This window comes from Plodia interpunctella, chromosome 5 (assembly GCF_027563975.2).
Source record: "Plodia interpunctella isolate USDA-ARS_2022_Savannah chromosome 5, ilPloInte3.2, whole genome shotgun sequence".
Taxonomy (NCBI): Eukaryota; Metazoa; Arthropoda; class Insecta; order Lepidoptera; family Pyralidae; genus Plodia; species Plodia interpunctella.
In genome coordinates, this window is record NC_071298.1 from 2345526 (window position 1) to 2363269 (window position 17744).

General features: G+C 38.2%; 2 protein-coding genes across 12 annotated transcripts in view; one reads left to right on the forward strand and one right to left on the reverse strand.

Moving 5' to 3' along the window:
• Positions 1-7432, forward strand: part of Ac78C (Adenylyl cyclase 78C) — a 71291-nt gene extending 63859 nt beyond the window's left edge. For 5 of the 7 annotated variants that reach the window (XM_053745600.1, XM_053745599.1, XM_064435976.1 and 2 more), the window contains 11 exons: positions 186-374; positions 610-912; positions 1215-1449; positions 1876-1996; positions 2322-2428; positions 2747-2861; positions 3478-3623; positions 4005-4224; positions 4651-4768; positions 5002-5222; positions 5668-7432. In XM_053745600.1, the coding sequence (XP_053601575.1) occupies positions 186-374; positions 610-912; positions 1215-1449; positions 1876-1996; positions 2322-2428; positions 2747-2861; positions 3478-3623; positions 4005-4224; positions 4651-4768; positions 5002-5222; positions 5668-5897 (2005 nt within the window). In that variant the 3' untranslated portion in view covers positions 5898-7432. The remainder of the gene's footprint in view (positions 1-185; positions 375-609; positions 913-1214; positions 1450-1875; positions 1997-2321; positions 2429-2746; positions 2862-3477; positions 3624-4004; positions 4225-4650; positions 4769-5001; positions 5223-5667) is intronic. The other 2 variants (XM_053745604.1, XM_053745603.2) reach the window with 2 other exon arrangements.
• A 1085-nt stretch (positions 7433-8517) lies between these two features.
• The window catches only part of LOC128670158 (FERM, ARHGEF and pleckstrin domain-containing protein 1-like), a 58974-nt gene continuing 49747 nt past the window's right edge, over positions 8518-17744 (reverse strand). For 3 of the 5 annotated variants that reach the window (XM_053745608.1, XM_053745605.1, XM_053745606.2), the window contains 13 exons: positions 17469-17562; positions 16904-17039; positions 16134-16278; positions 15557-15624; positions 14977-15157; positions 14515-14652; positions 14125-14222; positions 13452-13581; positions 12596-12730; positions 11628-11737; positions 10499-10641; positions 10023-10139; positions 8518-9824 (listed from right to left, as the gene is read on the reverse strand). In XM_053745608.1, the coding sequence (XP_053601583.1) occupies positions 9779-9824; positions 10023-10139; positions 10499-10641; positions 11628-11737; positions 12596-12730; positions 13452-13581; positions 14125-14222; positions 14515-14652; positions 14977-15157; positions 15557-15624; positions 16134-16278; positions 16904-17039; positions 17469-17562 (1541 nt within the window). In that variant the 3' untranslated portion in view covers positions 8518-9778. Of the gene's footprint in view, positions 9825-10022; positions 10140-10498; positions 10642-11627; positions 11738-12595; positions 12731-13451; positions 13582-14124; positions 14223-14514; positions 14653-14976; positions 15158-15556; positions 15625-16133; positions 16279-16903; positions 17040-17468; positions 17563-17744 lie in introns of those variants that run through there. The other 2 variants (XR_008404731.1, XR_008404730.2) reach the window with 1 other exon arrangement.

A 17744-nucleotide genomic window follows, 5' to 3' on the forward strand; every position in this document is an offset into this window, starting at 1 on the left:
CGAATACTGAGCCCAGACGCTCGGCGGATTCGGAAGGCACCGACAAAGGGCTCAGATAGGAGATAATACTTCTAAGGCGCAACCTTGACCAAAATACTCGTCTGTAAAGGGGACAAAAAGTTAACCAAATAATCATCATAACAGACATAATTTAGAGCATATTGCTTTAAACCTTTATTTTTCAGCTGCATGTTCCTGTCAATGACGCTAACAGCGACCACGATAATCCTGGCGCTGTTGTTCGCGTTGGTGATGGCTGAGGAGTTCCCTAGCGTCTCCCCAAGCGTGGCCCGCCTCTCAGCCAGACTCAGCGGCAGTAGGATGAAGAGGGACATACACATCTGTTGTTTTGTGTCCATCATGTCTATATCCAGGTAAGAGTATTCGTTTTGCTAGTGGCAGCAGCTTGAAAACAAATATAACTTGAATGCAGGCAGATTAAGATTTCGACTAGATGTAATAATTGTGCCATTAGGAACACAGATCTGGGATGGCACAAATGGATGGAAGTTGATCCTTGAGGAAATCGTGTAAGCGAACCATGTTTTATTAAGTAAGATATTGTAATATTTGGTGTATGATTATCATCACTCTTTATTTTACTTCCAGCACTATAAAACTGTACATGTGCCCGTCCTCATTCCCGCAAGACAACATGGTCGTGAACCAAACTTGCGCCTTGAACTTAAACATGACGTCCGACTATGAAGAGTACGAGATCCTAAAGGGGGAGTGCTTTCGCCCAGAATACGTCGTCTTCACCTGGATCCTGTGTTTAGTTGCACTGACCTCGATTCTGAAGTTGTACTACTTGATAAAGACGTGCGTGGCTATAGTGAGTGCCGTGGCGTATGTTGTCCTCCTGCTGCATTACTACAATGTGTATTATATTGGCTCAGATCATGAAAATACGTGAGTATTTCTAAAATTAACCATAAAAGTTATAAATTTGTATTGCCCGTTTATCGATTTAAGAAATTATGACAGATTACCTTAGTCAATACTTCGCGAAGGCACTAGAGTCTGCCACATTAGCTTCACTTTAGCTTCTCCTTCCTTTTCTAGTAGCCTTGAAAAAATTCTACAGAAAAATAAATAATATTTAAAATAAAAACAGCACGGTCTTTCGTTTTGTATGGAATTAAAACACGTGATGACGGCTTCCAAATGACTTCAAGGCCAATATCTTTATGTATTACTTCCTCCTTTTCCAGACAACTCCCATTCTACGTGCAAATGTTGATCCTGATGATGATGTTCCTCGTAGTGGTTGTGTACCACGCGCGGCTGATCGAGGTGACCTCGCGCCTCGACTTCCTGTGGAGGCTGCAGGCCGAGAATGATCTCGTGGAGATGGAAGATACGCAGAAGACGAATAGACATTTGCTGAAGCACATACTGCCGGATCACGTGGTCCAACATTTTCTGAGCAAGGAGCGGTGTCCTGATGTAAGTTATTTCTTTAAAATATATTGCATGGTCATAATAGCTAATTCAGCACTGATCAATGCAAAAGTGGGTACGTAAAATGATAATGAATATTCTTAGACCTTTAGAAATATTTTTCCTTGTAAATATATTAGAGTTGACGTGAGACAGGCTATCAGTTGTGCAAATATAGCCAAATTAATATGGAGTAGGAAAGAGTCTTATGGCTTTCTCAAAAAGTCAGCAACGCACCGGTGACCCGTACTATCGGGTTGCCGGTGTCCAAATGCTGCAGTATTTGCTTACCATTAGATAACCTGCACGCTCGTTTGCCCACTATACAAAAAAATACAGTTTTTATAACTTAATGGGCGAGCCACTGCTATACATGTTTTTAGATTTTTATAATGAATAAATACTTTTTATTTTGACCACGATCCTCTACAGGAGCTGTACTCGCAGTGGCGTGACGAGGTGGGCGTGATGTTCGCGGGGATCCCGAACTTCCACGAATTCTACTCCGAGCCCAAGGCCGTGGACTGCATGCGGCTGCTCAACGAGATCATTTGTAATGTACCAGCTCTCATTTACATTACGACCCTGACGATTATATTGAAGCCCAAATGAATGCCCTTCCGTTTGTTGAAATATCAGGCATATTACAAATATATTTTTGTTTTTCCGGATCTGTGTTTCTCACGATAGAAATACTATTGTACTAGGGATGCGATTTTAAATCCTCCAGGGTAATGATAATGTGAAGACAATTTAGTCCCGGATCTACATTTTTTGAACCGGGACAGAAACTTGATATTTGATAGTGATTGCACTGAAGTCGTTATTTTATGTATTGTTTATTTACATATTAATAATCGGAGCATTTCTTGGTGTAGTTGATTTCGACAAGCTCCTGATGCAGCCGCGCTTCAGAAGTATAGAGAAAATCAAGACTATCGGAGCCACCTACATGGCTGCCTCGGGGCTCAACCCAAATCATAAGGTAGCTTATGAATAAGTTTTAAAATTACTAAAGACGACGTTATAATGCTCGATGAACTATTCATTTGAACGTGTCAACACTAGCAAGGCTGAAAAGCCGCTGGAGTTAATAGGATGGCATTAGGGACAGACATGACACTTTCTTTAGTATAAACCTAACTTGCTTTATGCGTATATTACGTGAGATGCTTTTATCGTTGGATAGCGTCAACACACAAAGACTATTATCAAAGCATATTTTTATCACAAATTCATAATTAATTGTACTGTTTATTAAGATATCTTCCAGATCAGTATAACCTGATATATTTTCTAACAGAACGGCGAAGACGATCGCCAGCACCTGTGCGCTCTGGTGGACTACGCGTTCGCGCTACGGGAGGCGCTCGAGGACATCAACAAACATAGCTTTAACAAATTTAGATTAAGAGTTGGTAAGTAATTTAAATTTCCTACGAGACCGAATAAGAAGCGTGGAGATCAGCGCAAATTATGATGCTCCATGAAAGGTATGGTACAAGAAAGACACGTGGAATATTAGCGGGTTATTCCCATAGAACAGCAGCATTCGCCGGCAGCTTCCGTTATCTAGCAACCAAGTGCTGGAACAATATCCCTCCACCTATCAGGAATCTGTCTTCCAAATACACTTTTGAAAGACACACTATTGTCCAAACAAAAGGCCGGAATACCGCACCGTTGGTCGATAACTTAGTTGTTGTTGGGCTAGTTTTCCTCGATGAGCCGCGGGCGTACGCCGCGGCGCGAGCGCTGTGAGCGTCGAGGAAAAGAAGCGGGGGGCAGAGGGTAGCACGGCGTCTCACCGGAAGGGCATATAATGTTGCCCGCTATAACCGGAAAAATAGTAAATCTCGTAATAAAACTGATCAATTTAAAGTGTAATTTATCGTGTTTTATTATTCAAATACTCATTCACTCATTTTATTTTTACGCAGTCAAATAGCCAATTGTGATGAAGATATTAAAAGTGATACAGACAAATGGAGTCACAGAATAGTATTACACGTAACGGAGAATCGAATTGTCCAGGTATTAGCTGCGGGCCGCTGGTGGGCGGCGTGATCGGCGCGCGCAAGCCCGTGTACGACATCTGGGGGAACACCGTCAACGAGGCGTCCCGTATGGAGACCACCGGCCTCATGGACCGGATACAGGTCACCAAGTATACCAAGACGGTAACTATATACATAATATATGCGTTCCTGATAGAAAATTAAGTTATAAAAAATGTATGAAGTCCGACATGTCATACCATGTAAAATCTTTAGGTTTAAGTACACATTTACTCTAAATTATTATCTACTTATATTATGTCATGTATGGATTTACACAACCAATCCAATTTCTAGTTCAATTATAAATGTTTAAATAATTAATTTGAGTAGATATTTTTTCAAGTAGTTCTTTGTTGGCACTGAACCAATTGTGATTGTCTTCATTTTCAACCCCCAAAAAGGAAAGAGGAGATATGATTACTCCCAGCCTCTCTCCACTCCACTATATTTTTGCTACAAAAATAATAAAAATAACATAGTTAACCAAATTTTACATACTAGTTGCTGGAGCGTTGTGGTTACGAGTTGGAATCGCGAGGCCCTGTAGAGGTCAAAGGCAAGGGTCGCATGGAGACATTCTGGGTGATTCGCGGGGCCGACGCCCGGGGTCAACGACCGGCGCACGTGGCAGCCCCGCCCAGGTCGCTGGCAGCCATCGTGTACACCATGCTGCAGACCAGGAAGAGGATATACACCCATCCGCTGGATTCCACCGCCATACGTGAGTGTTTTCTTTCTTACACTAGAGAATAAGAACTAGGGTTACATAAACTGTGCGAAGCTTTTAGAAGTTGATAAGCATATTGAAACATTCTGGATGAACACCTGGAGAAGCAATACACATAAGCTCTGGATCCTATTGGTGATTTCTTTGAAACTTTCGAGTCAAAGTACTAGGCTTGCATAAATAGCGCGAAGATTTAAGGAGTCGATCTAGGACATCTGGAACCTGTATGAAAGATAATGTAAAAATGAATAGATATATTCGGCTTTATGTTATTGATAAACTAAAAAATATGTCAATGCAAAATGAGGTGACAGGATGTTGTACCACCCACAATGCATCAGGATAAGGCCAAAAACATTCAAGATAATCCAGGGGTAGAATAGTAATCAAAAAAGTTCTTATTAAGTTTGTTTCTGTCAGCTGGGCGCAGCGGCAGCGTGCGCAGCGGGCTGGCAGCACGTGCAGGGACAGCACCCAGCGGGTCCACCCGACACCGACCCGAGCTGCGGAGAGCCAAGACCAGGCACGGCCATTCGCGGTAACTATACAGTTTTTTGTTTTTGACACATGGAAATAAGTGTCTACCGAAACGTGCTTTCGGTGAAGAGTGTTTCTGTGAACTGTGCTTTCGGTGAATAATGTTTCTGTCTGAGTTTCCACACTCAATAACATCAGGCACTTATTAGTTCGTCATATTACAATTCTATCAGCGAGTAGTGAAACAGAGTATTAATATTTGTACAAAATGACGTGACACGAAACTGGTCCCAGCAGCGACGTGCCGGACATGGAGCTGGGCATGGTGCGGACGCACGCCAGCAGCATGGTGATGCGGCGGCCGCGCGCCGCCACCGCCGCCGCCTCGCTCTCCGCGCCGCACACGCCCACTGCGCCGCACGGGGCGCTGCCGCTGCACCCGCTGCACCCGTGCTCGCCTGAACCGCAAGCGAAGGTCGACAGGGCGCTAGAAGTGCCGCAGAAGATGGGAATCGGTATGGCTTATAACATTTCTTTCATTATCGCTTCTTTTCCGCTCGCACACCACACACATGACTCGCTGGGGCTGCCTGAATCGAAGGAGAAGATCGAGAAGATGCAGGAAGTGCCGCAGAAGATGGAAATCGGTATGTTTTGTTTGTTCTCTTATCGTCACTTCTTTTTCCACACGCTCCCACCGCCCTCGTCCCGGAAGAAAGAGAACTGCTGCAGAAGATGGGGATGTATTGTATAACGACTTTGAAGTTACACAACACACAAATGAAACCTTATTCCACAAGTACTATGGCACTGTGGCCAACACAAGTTTTCAACCTTCCCCTGTGCCCTGTGCTTCTGGTATGTACTCGTCCAAGCGAAGAAATTTATCAATTGATGTAATAGACTAAATTCAACAACCATTCACAAAATTTTAAAAAATCCGCGTATATTTCTTCGTAGGTGCCAGATTAAAAGCAGCAAGTTTCTCCTACCGCACGCGGCCGCCAAGAGACCGGTCACCAAAGATCAAAGACCAGAGTAACGGGGCTTCCAACGCGTCCCTCGCCAACGGAGCGCCGGGCTCCTTCCGCTTCCGGTCTGTTACCACCGCCTCATTCCTCAGGTCGAAAAGCAAGAGGAGAGATGAGGAGACTAAGGAAAATGGAGACGCATTCACCACTAGAATGTAGATTATACATGTTTTAAGTCTTAGAATAAATAAAGTAATACTAACCTCTAAAATCATGATCCTATAGATAGCCCTATAGATCCCTCCATCTAGATAAAAACAGATGAATTAACTTCATGACCATGTTAATGAATGATAATGAAAATCTACATATTTTGAATGAGAATCATAGCGATAAAATAAAATGTGAATGATAATGTGAATGCATTTATTATAATAAACCTGTAATATCTAGTCAGTTTGTTGTAAACATTTCTGGTGCCAAAGAGTTTAGATGTGACATTTTATCAATTAATGGATTGGCCAAATCCTTAGTCATAGCAAACTTTATGAAATGAAGTTTTTGTAGGAAAACTATAAGTTTGTTTCAGCGCCCGAGTGCTGATTATTATTTTTTACTTATTTTCTTTTTGTTTTGGAAAAAGCTTTATAATAAAATTATTATACATACATAAATATGTATGTACATATTGTATGTAATATGTATGTACATATTTATGACTTAAATAATATTTTGATGTAATTATAATTTATAAAATTATTGTACGAACAATTTAAAAAATAATAATAATTTAATTTAATAATTTGTTAATTTAATTCGATATATGTTAATATAAGCACAAACAGCATTTATTATGTATAAGCACGGTTTATAAGAATCAAGTATTTTAAGAATAAGGGGATGAAACAAACGCTAGAAGCAGTCTTCCGAGAGAAGATATCTGTACATACCTACACTAGTATTTTATACCTACTTCAACACAATGGGAATTAGAAGTCGCACAGGTGTGGGACCAAACGGTGAGATAGTCATAAATATAAAAATCAGCGATGCGTGGCACTTCCAGTTCTTATTGCGTGTGTAAATAGTTTTAAGAGATTTAGATTGAAAATTAATAGATAGTAATTTATAAAATATTAGAATTCTGTGAAGTATTCAAATTATACGTGTATTATGTGTGCAATGCGCTTCCTTCTTCGATGATTCTATAATTAATTTTAAGTTTGCCTGATTTTTAAAAAATCACGACACCGTCTAATGCCAGCCTCTAGGATAGACGATAAAAAACAATTTTAAAATGGTTAAGTAAACATTTCTTCTATTATACTTTTTTATATTTGTGAATTACTTTATTTTATGCTTTTGTACATAAAATATGAGTATTTATATTAATAGTATACATATATGGATGCCAAAATGAATAGGGATGATATAAAAATCCTAGATCTCAATCACGTGCCGATCTTATTTGGTTGTCGGCATAAATAAATATTTTCTCCGAACTACAAGTATGTAGATAGTCAAGATAAATTTATTTTGTTATATTATATATTTATGTAATAATTACGTGATTTTATGGACTACAGTCGTCGATATTGTACATGATTTTATTGACGTTATATTAAATAAGAGATCTGAATGTTACCAAATCCTAAATCATAGAAATACAGACGTTAAAGTATTCACTTATTTTATTGTACATCCTTAATCTTCAGACCAAAATACAGTTAGAGTAAACTTAACTGTAAGATATTCAAGGAAAATAAAACCCATTTCAAATACTTAATGCATTTATTATTGCCAATTCAAAACAAACGATTCAAGAAACCTGCATACTACATTGTATAATATAAATACTAACATCATAGCTTTGGAGACAGTCACATTTTCAAAAATACAAACCATACGCTACGCTACGGCGGACATTATTTAATACATATATTTCCTTTACATTGAGATTTTTAATATCATTTCTAAATACATGACCTATCATACATTTCATAAATTGGACCCTTAAACCGATTGGGCATAAAATAAAGGGGGCTCATCACTTGGAATTCTATGATAAAATAAAATAAGTTTCGATTTTATCCTTAAAGTGGTGAACGTGGCGTTTTGCAAATAAATTATTTTGGCACAGTATCGAATAGTTTCATATCAATTGAAGGACGTAACATACTTGTTATTCGTCACATAACCAGAAATATATCTTACAATACAATATAATCTTACTTGTGAGCGGATGGATTTAATTAAAAGTTGCAAGTAACCGCCTTAGGTGAGTGACCGGATGATAACGACGCATATTATGTCGCGTCCTTTGGCGATCACCTAGGATAACATCTCATAAAATTATCTTTTGTTGACGATTGCGCTATTAATCTAAATCTGAGAACTATAAACTCTTGGCTCATGTACCAGATGCAAAATTTAGCGGACAAAAGCTTAATATGCATCATTAAAAAAAATTCACAAAATTTATTTACCCAATGATTACATTTTTCAAATTCATATTTTTTAATTCCTTATAGTTATATATTAAAAGTGCTTTTGTACGCTCAGTTGCACTATAACTAAACAATCCTTTAGAAGGAAACATATAGACTATGTGTGACGTCACGTTTGGAAATACTTATCGCTCTAACGAATACGGAATCTAAAGCTGTAGTCGGTAAAGCTGAAAGATATAAAACGACGCCAAACATTATTAAGACATAATTATTATATAAGAGAACATGCACACATTGACGTCAGATATAAATATAGTTATATTTTTCAAATAAGTTTTGTATCTATGACACCTATTTAAAATTTATTTTATATATTTATTTAAAATACATTATATATTTATTTAAAATACATTATATATTTATTTAATATTCTGAACTGATATACCTATGTTTTGAGTTTTCGGTTAGAGACATCCGATATTTGACGTCATGTCATAAGTCCACTATTTATAGAACAAGCTGTTTTGCAATAAATATAAATTAAATTGTAATTGTTTATAACTTAATCATTTTCGAACAGATTGTTCTCTCGTTTCTACATTTTATTATCTTTTTATTAAAACACTAACGCCACAAAGATATATTTTTCTCTAAGAAATAATATGAATTGATAAAAATGTGAAATTGGCGCTAGTGTGCTATTGGCTTTAAGTCAAATATACTTATACTTTAATAAAAAACAATAAGATTTCATTTACCGTGGTGGTACAATAAAAAAGTTTTTATTGATTTTCATTTCGGAGTTGAACTCTCTAGCGCCGCATGCGCCCTTTCTAATCCTTTCCGCTAATTGACTGGAGTTATTTATCACAAATCACAATAAATAAGCATTTACTACGCTAACTAACGCCGTTGACACTCGATAAACATTCATACGTGTATTGTAATTGATTAAATATATATTCATTAGTTTTGACAGGGTTTATATTCATTTTTATTGCACAGTAAACTCTTTATAATGAGTTCATAATTTATACACATGTTGTCAATTTGTAAGAAATAAAAGCACATAAACTCCTTTTTTTAACATAGTTCACCAAGACAGCCATTATTTAGTGAATTTAAATAAATAAAAAATAGTTGTTTGTATATTGCAGTGACTGCTATATTTCTATTTAAAAAAATCATTGTAAAGTGTGCCTGACATATCACACCAATGCTTTGTATGCCTGCTCATTATATATTACTATTTAGTTGGAACGAGAGCGTGTGGTTCGCGCCCTAGAAGACCAGAGATCAGACCACTCGATATTCTCTCGCAGATATTGCAAGAGGGTTGACATCAGGCGGATGGGCGGTTGTATTATAATCACAGCCGAATGTGTAATAACGACGTTAATTTTATTTACGCAGGCGTCACGTGTGCTACGGAATTTACTGTGTTTTCGGTTAATAAATTTGTATATGTGTAATCAATCAAAAGTATAGTGATCTTATGCCAAGCTATTAAATAACCACGAGTTTTCGTAAAGGCAAGAGATTATAGCTCGATAAATTTCAAGATACATATAAAAACAATGTATTTGATCACGAACGTCGCTATGGCACCAATTTGTATTCGTGTTTGCAGTTTGTTTTTAATTTTGTAAGTTAATTATTGTTTTGTACCATCGCCGTTTGGAGTACCTCAGTCCACCTGCAATAGACGACACAATATTAAAATTTTCATAGTATTTAAATGAATGAATGAATTCTTTATTATATAGTATACCATAATAATAATTAACAGACAAAAAATATAACTAAGTACAACATTCGATTATTGAACCGATTACTAGCTACGCCCTTATTTGTCTAAAAGAGAAAAACTTATCTATTGTAAAGAATGCAATACCTGTTATATGTGAAGTGGCTGTCGGCCCGGAAGAAGTAGACGTGGTTCTTGAAGTGCAGCTTGAACACGAACTCCTTGTCGATGTCGTCCGCCGGCTGCGGCGCGCCCACACCGTAGCTGCCCAACAATATTTATATAATATATACTATTAGGGACCTTTAAAACAAACTGGGATCATCTACTAGCTCTTGCCCGCGGCTTCGCCCGCGTGAATATATCTGTGAAAGCGGAACAGACGATTTACTTACAAACTTTCAACCCTATCATATTTATTTGGGGGTTGATTTTTGAAAAAAAGTAGCCTATGTACTGGGGTTTTAATTTACAAGCATACCAAATTTCATACCAAAACTGGTCCAGCGGTTTAGCCGTGAAAGCGAATTAGACAGAAAGACAGACTTTCGCATTTACAATATTAGTACGGATTTAATATGTATTCATAATGTAATATATGGAAATGAGTGAGGAACACCGACCCGAGCAGCGGCAGCGACGCCAGCGGCGCGGAGTCCTGCCAACTCTTGTAGAAGAACAGCGTGAAGGCGGCGAACACCACCCACAGCTTCTGCCAGCCCGGGGACTTCTTGAACTTGCGGAGGAGGTAGCCCGACAGCTGCGTCTGCGGGGCACTCGCACACGTCAACATTCTAGCTCCTTGTTAATAAAAACATTATCCTCTGATTAGCTTCGGAATAGTTAATAATATTGTCTCGTTCTTGTCAATGTCAAATACTGAAAAAAGAGATAGGGACAATACAAAATAAAAACTACTCCAAGCCTAATCAGAGAACTAAATTTTTCGAATGGTGAAGATTGAAAGCTGGCAACACTTTCAATCTTGACCATTATATTTGATTGCCAAGAGCCCTCATTTCTTTTCTACTGTTTATAGACTTTTATTGATTTTAAAGTCATAATAATCAATATTGATAATATATATATATATATATATATATATATATATATATTAAATCAATACGTAACTTTATTAATTTGCTTCATTTGGCTGATTAGGGTAGTAACAAACAATATATATATACACTTATTACATACAAAATCAAAATCAAATCATTTATTCAGAAATTAGACCTTTACAGGCACTTTTTCACGTCGTATTCAAAATTAAATGATACTTACCAAAGATACAAACTACTAGCATTTCGGAACGACCACTGTTGAGAAGAAATGCCGAAAGAAACTCATTCAAACAGTGTTGGTCCCTATTATGCCAGAGGGAATTACCATTTTTTATCAGTAATATAACAATGAAGTACACAATAAAGTAAATCATTCAAAAGATCAGTCAAAAGGTATACTAAAATATTTTGATTGTGATCGAGTGCTGATATAAAAGGAATATATATATATATATATATATATATATATATATATATATATATATATATATATATATATATATATATATATATATATATATATATATATATATATATATATATATATAAATATGTAATATTCAAGTATAACATACTCGGCTTTATTATCGAACACAAGTACTCGTCGCGCGAAAATGCCCGCTTCATCGAAATCCAAATAACGTAATGATTAATGGCAACGTGTGTCAATGTAGCTGTATTATGTTACCCTGAGCGCTAGCTGCAGGTTCTCCCTGGGCAGAGCAGCGACGCGATGCCAGCACACGTGCGACAGCGAACTGGCGCACAGGGCGCTGCTGCTGCTGGGGTGATCTTCATCTACACAATAAACAATCTTGCTTTTAAATGATTTTATTAAACACTAGCTTTTGCCCGCGGCTTCGCCCGCGTGAATTTCCCACGGGAACAGATTTTTTCCGGGATTGAAGGTCCTTCTCCACACTTCAAACTATACGAATGCAAAATTTCTAAAAGTTTGTAGAGCTTGAAGAGGTAACAAATAAACTTAGTTTAGCATTTATAATATTAGTTAGGAACTCGCACACGCTTTTAAACTAATGAGATGAGTAATCCACGCCCCTGTCTGCACGGGACAGTGCTCTTAACCACTGAGCTATCGAGGCCCTGCCAGTTCGGCCGAAGCTTGCTGTATACAATAGTGTAGTACAGCCAAACGTTTATGGGTGAATTACACGACTGTTTGAACGCGGCGTGTAGCGTTTCATTAGTGTCGCATATTTTTTAAAATAATCTTTTTTAAATTCAACATTTATAAAATTAACATTGTACCAGTACTTTACTTATTTATAAAATAGGATAATTAAATTGATTACTGTGTATGGTACAATTTGATAAACACTATGATGAAATTCACCCTTATATGCAGGGCAATCGTGGGGTGTTGTGAGGGGAGTAGGGGGGCGTCACTTTTGATGATAAAAAATCATATTTTGTGACAATGCTGTCAGGGCAGTTCACAAAAATATGCCAATCACTTGTATCATCTAAATCTAAATAATACATTGTATATACTAGCAGCCCGTCCCGGCTACGCTGGGTTAAAGTTATAATACAGGTATATTAATATAATATGTTATTTAAACAGTTTATTCACGAAGGTGAATGACCCTGTGCGAAGTCGCGTCATGTCGCTAGTAAACAAATAAGTAAACTTACTGTCGTCCTGCGTGAGTTGAGTGTCGACCGGAGCGGGGTTCAACTTCGCTTGTTGTATCGCGCTCTCGAGGGCTTGTGTCCAACCCGAGAACTCTTGTTCTGTGCTCGCGCTCAACAACAGTTGCACGTCTTCACCTAAAATGCATGTTTTTTCTCATTATTTCATTATTCGGAAATCCTTCACATGAACTTTTTCGCGTCAAATTCTACATTATATAATAATTTCTCAAAAGTTACAAAGTACTGGCATTTAGGAACGACTACTGCTGAGAAGAAATGCCGAGAGAAACTAATTTGAACAGTGTTGGTCCCTATCATGCCAGAAGGGTTTACCATTAGAGAATTCAGTATACATATCAAATTGATATTACGGACCACAAAGTATGAAAATTCTTTATTCAATTTAGGATCATATACATCGCTTATTGACGTCAAAAAATTACTTAAACTGAGTCTATTGCCGACTTCCAAAGCCCAGGTGAAGAAGAAGCGGCGCAACAAACTTCACCGCGGCCTTTTCTCCAAGGAAGTCAATTAACAAATGTAGGTTTTATACATATAGATATTAAAAATTAAGAGGACGAATTTACATCATTATTAAAAATTTACGTAATGAGTGCCGCTTGGCTTCGACATCAACACCAACAGATAGATAGATATACAGATTTGTAAAACAACAACACAACACACAATCAGACTAAAAACACAAATAAAACACAGTATTCATAAACATAATTGAAAAGCAAGTGTTCTGTGTTGCAACAATACAAAAAGGCCCGTCTCAGTACACATAGGGGCGATACACTGATTTTCAGATGGAGACCTGAAGCTGACCACAGACACAGTAGACACTGACCGTGGAGCTGGAAGGAGTTGGGCAGAGAGTCGCGGCGCACGGCGAGCGCGTGCAGCGGCAGCGCGGCGTGCGCGCGGAACCGACTGCCGCCCGGCTTCGACTTCGACGTCACCACCAACACGTCGCTCAACTAGGACGACATACGTACCATAACTGAATATTATAACGATCAACGCCATAGGCTAGCATTTCTTTAAGGATAAACTTAGATATAACTGTAAATGGTGCAGTATCGATATAATAATTTAACTTTTAGTTATAATGTTTTGGTGGGATGGTCACCATTTTCGCATACCCATTGCCGGTTAAATATGTAAGTTTTCGTTGAACACCAAATTAAAAATAATTTAAACATAAATAAAAATACATTATTTTTTCTGTGTCTAGTTGCCTGAGTAATAAATCCATGCTTCCATACTTAACATTATAAATGCGAAGTTTATCTGTCACGCTTTCACAGCTAAATTGATTTTGACGAAATTTGGTATGTATAGAGTTAAAATCTCTATTTCAAACACAATGCTACTTTCTATTTCAAATATCTACGCGAGTGGAGCTACGGGCAACATCTACTTAAAAATAAAGTGCAATGAGCGTGGCCGGGTTTGCATTGTGTCTAACTGAGAAAAGCATGATAGCCTCGTTAGTTCTAAAAACAAAAAACTTTTCTTACCAAAAACAACATCCTCTGTTGTAGACCCCTAGTGGAATGTTTGTATAAGCAGCCCATTCTTATGAACTCCCTCCCCGCTACCAACAGTTTATCGTAACCTGAAAACAGTGTATTTATGTTTTTATACTTTCTGAATCATGTTGAGTTTTTTCGATGAAGGAACAATCGTGAAAAAGCCTAAACACTGGTCGACTAGTTCAGCTAAGTTAAGCGTATGCGACTACTTGCAACTAAATAAACTAAACTCTTTAGATAGTTATGTCAAGTATCTTTAGGCGTCTTGGATAAAATCTGATATTATAGACACTCGATAAGAACAAAATAAAAAACGACACAATTGTATGTCTGTAAAGAAAATGATCAGAGATCAGTAAATGTAATGTAACACACCAGCGATGTCTCTCTGCAGCTGGCAGAGCGCGGCGTGGTGCTCGGCATGCGGCAGCTGCGCATGCGCCGCGTGCGCCAGCCGCCGCGCCGGCTCCAGCGCGCGGCACGGGGGGCCGCCGCCCGCCGCACTCTGCAACTCTGTTACGAACATTATCGTCTTATTTTTATTTTATTTAGTAACCTCACTTCAATAATGCAAAATGCAATGCGGCGCAATTTTTGAGACGTACCCATATTGCTAATAATCTCGATGAGCGCCTATTTTGAGAAATGCACGTTTGTTTATGAGGCAGCGGTCGCAAACCCGCGGCCCAAAGCCTTTTTTCATCAAACTAACTTAAAGAAAAACTTTACTATCTTGTTAGTATGGTAACATATTAAAATCCTCAAATCTCTAAATAATGGGACTCAAGATAATATTACTATGGAATCTAAAGAATACATGATCTAACTAGTTCCTACCTTTAGCAAGCCGGGCATAGTGCAGCAGCCTGTGCAGCGGCCGCAGCAGCAGACAGGCGAGCGGCAGCGCCGCCGCACCGTCGAAGGAGGCACACAGCTCCGCCGCCTTGCCCCCGCTGCGTCTCACGCTTTCAACCAACGCTACGAGCGCACCCGCGTGAGATACGTATGCTGAATACGCCTGTAGAGATGCGAAAGTGTTGTTTTGAAAAAGAAAACGGAATTTGTGGCATTTGCTTTTTAAACTTGATTAAAAATCTAGAATTGAACGGGAGCGACTAAAAGCGCTGTCACGGTTGAGCATTCCGAGTTTCGATTCCCGCTCGGATCTTCAATTTTTTTCATCACATAATTGATTTTCAAAAATCTATGTTTCGGTTCTCAAGTGAAAACAACAACGTTGAGCACGAATATCGAAGTGGTCTTTAGTATACGTTCCCGGTCCTAGGATTGATTGATTTCAAAATCTTCACTGCAGGTAATACTTTTGTTTGAAATATATATTCGCTTTTCGAATAACAACACTGGTTTTGAAGCACATCATAAATTTTAAAATATATGTTTATCAAATAATACTCACATCAAACGTATTAGACAAATAGTCGTATAATAAGTCATCTATCTTTCTGTACTCTGGTTCGTCGTCGTCTGAAAAACATACAAACACATTAACAACAATCACCTGCAGCAAAAATAGCATTGATTAAATGCATGCAGATCATTGAGTTTATCACGAACGCTTGAAAAATGGACAGGTGTATTGCGAAACTGAGAAAATAATCGATTGTAATTAAATTTAAACTATCGTCAAGTATTTTCTCAGAAAGATGCATAAGGCCTAAGTCGGCCTTTTAGATGTTTTTGTTTAAGTTAAATAATTAAATCCATCTAATAACAGCATATCATTGTTATTGAGCGTATCCTGTTTACACATATGGACGAATTCGACTGAAATTAAAACACTTTATTTCATTATTACACTAGCGGTTCGCCCCAGCTTCACTCGGGTAAAATCATAATAAAAAATTGACTCTGTCACTCCTGAAGGTTTCGCCTATCTATGTGCCAAATTTCATTAAATCGGCCGAGGAGTTTTTGAGATCATTCATTACAAACAAATATTTCCTCTGTATAATATTAGTATGGACAGCACTCACTGAGCGTAGCGGACGCCAACGAGCGCTCGAGACGCGCGAGCAGAGCGCCGGCCGGCAGCGCCAGCGGCTCCAGCGCCAGGCACGCGCGCGCCAGCGCTGGCGTCATCTCGCCGCTCGCCAACTCCGACACGCGTCGGGAGAATGTCTGACGGTCACAAGCGACACAATGAACATACTGACTTTAAAGATATTCATTTCTCATAAAGAATTACACACTTAATTCACTTGGTATGAGAACTATAATTAAGTGTCCTATATGTACGTACAATTTTGTACAACACGAGCATACGGCAAATGCTTAATTCATGAGAAAAAAGAAATCATAACACACAAATCACAATCACTTAACATCGCCCCACACTACTCCTATTATTCATTATCGACGAGCGGGAGCGACGAGCGTGGAGCGTGGGCAAGGCAATGGAATGCGACAAAGATGTAAACTCTAAGCAAGCCACTAGAAGCGACTGTTGTGAGAGGAGCCACGCTATCGCAAAAAGTCAACCGTGGAACACCTAGGTGATCCACTTTGTGCTCCACGGGTCGGAAAAAATAACACCTGCACCTGGAGAACACTCGACCGACTGCCCACTCAGATAGGCCGGTGCAAGGACAGTCTAACCGAAGAGGATTTCATAGACAATTCGCTTAACTTCTGCGAGTATGGAAAAAACTATGGATAGAAAAAATACAACAATGTACTGACAAATTTCAACGAAATCAAAAAAAGAACTACGGAACATAAAATTGGAAAAAAATAAAATACTTACGACCGTGACAAGCTCCATGTCTCTTTTGTACGTTCGCTCTGTCATCAACAGCTCCTTGGCCACGAAGTATGTGACATCACCTCGCTTTTTGTCGCTCGTTCCGTCTTTGAGGGTGTTTGTTAGCGTACTGGATATACTGCGAACAAATATACAATGATATTTAGATGCTATGAAACATATACATGAAGTCCAGGAGCGAAAGAAATAATATGCAACTACTTCTCCTACCGAGCATATTTTAAAAGTCAATCAAGGAAAAACTCTATAAACTGGAGATTCTTGTCATAAATAAAAAATCACTTATTCAAATTTAGTCTACTAGTTAAATAAAAAATAACATTAATGTTATTTTAATGTGAAAATTTGATAATTATATAATTGTTGAATATACGCTTTATAATGACTCATCAATTCCGCCAATGACCGCGCTAATCGTGACATTGTAATATTTCCACTTTTGACTCCATTTACAAAGCAAGTAACAAATATCTGATATTGTATCTATATGTACTCACTGAACTAAAGTAAGTTAATATACTTAAAACAAAAGTTAAATTTAACTTACCTGTTATTATTATTTCTTTTTAGTGTATCTCCCGCGTCACTTTCTCCACCGCTGAGAACATCCATACTATTCGTCGATTCGGACACGACGTTAACTAAAAACAAAACATTTTGTGACTCTCACCCTTTGGGAATGCTGTTGCCGACAGGCATTTTGATAGCTAGCTTAGCTAGAGCTAGCACGCTGACAGCAACAAACTACTTTTAACTTTCAATCATATAGTGTAAGGTTCAAATTGACTACGGGCCTCCCAATCTACCTACGCGGTAATGATTC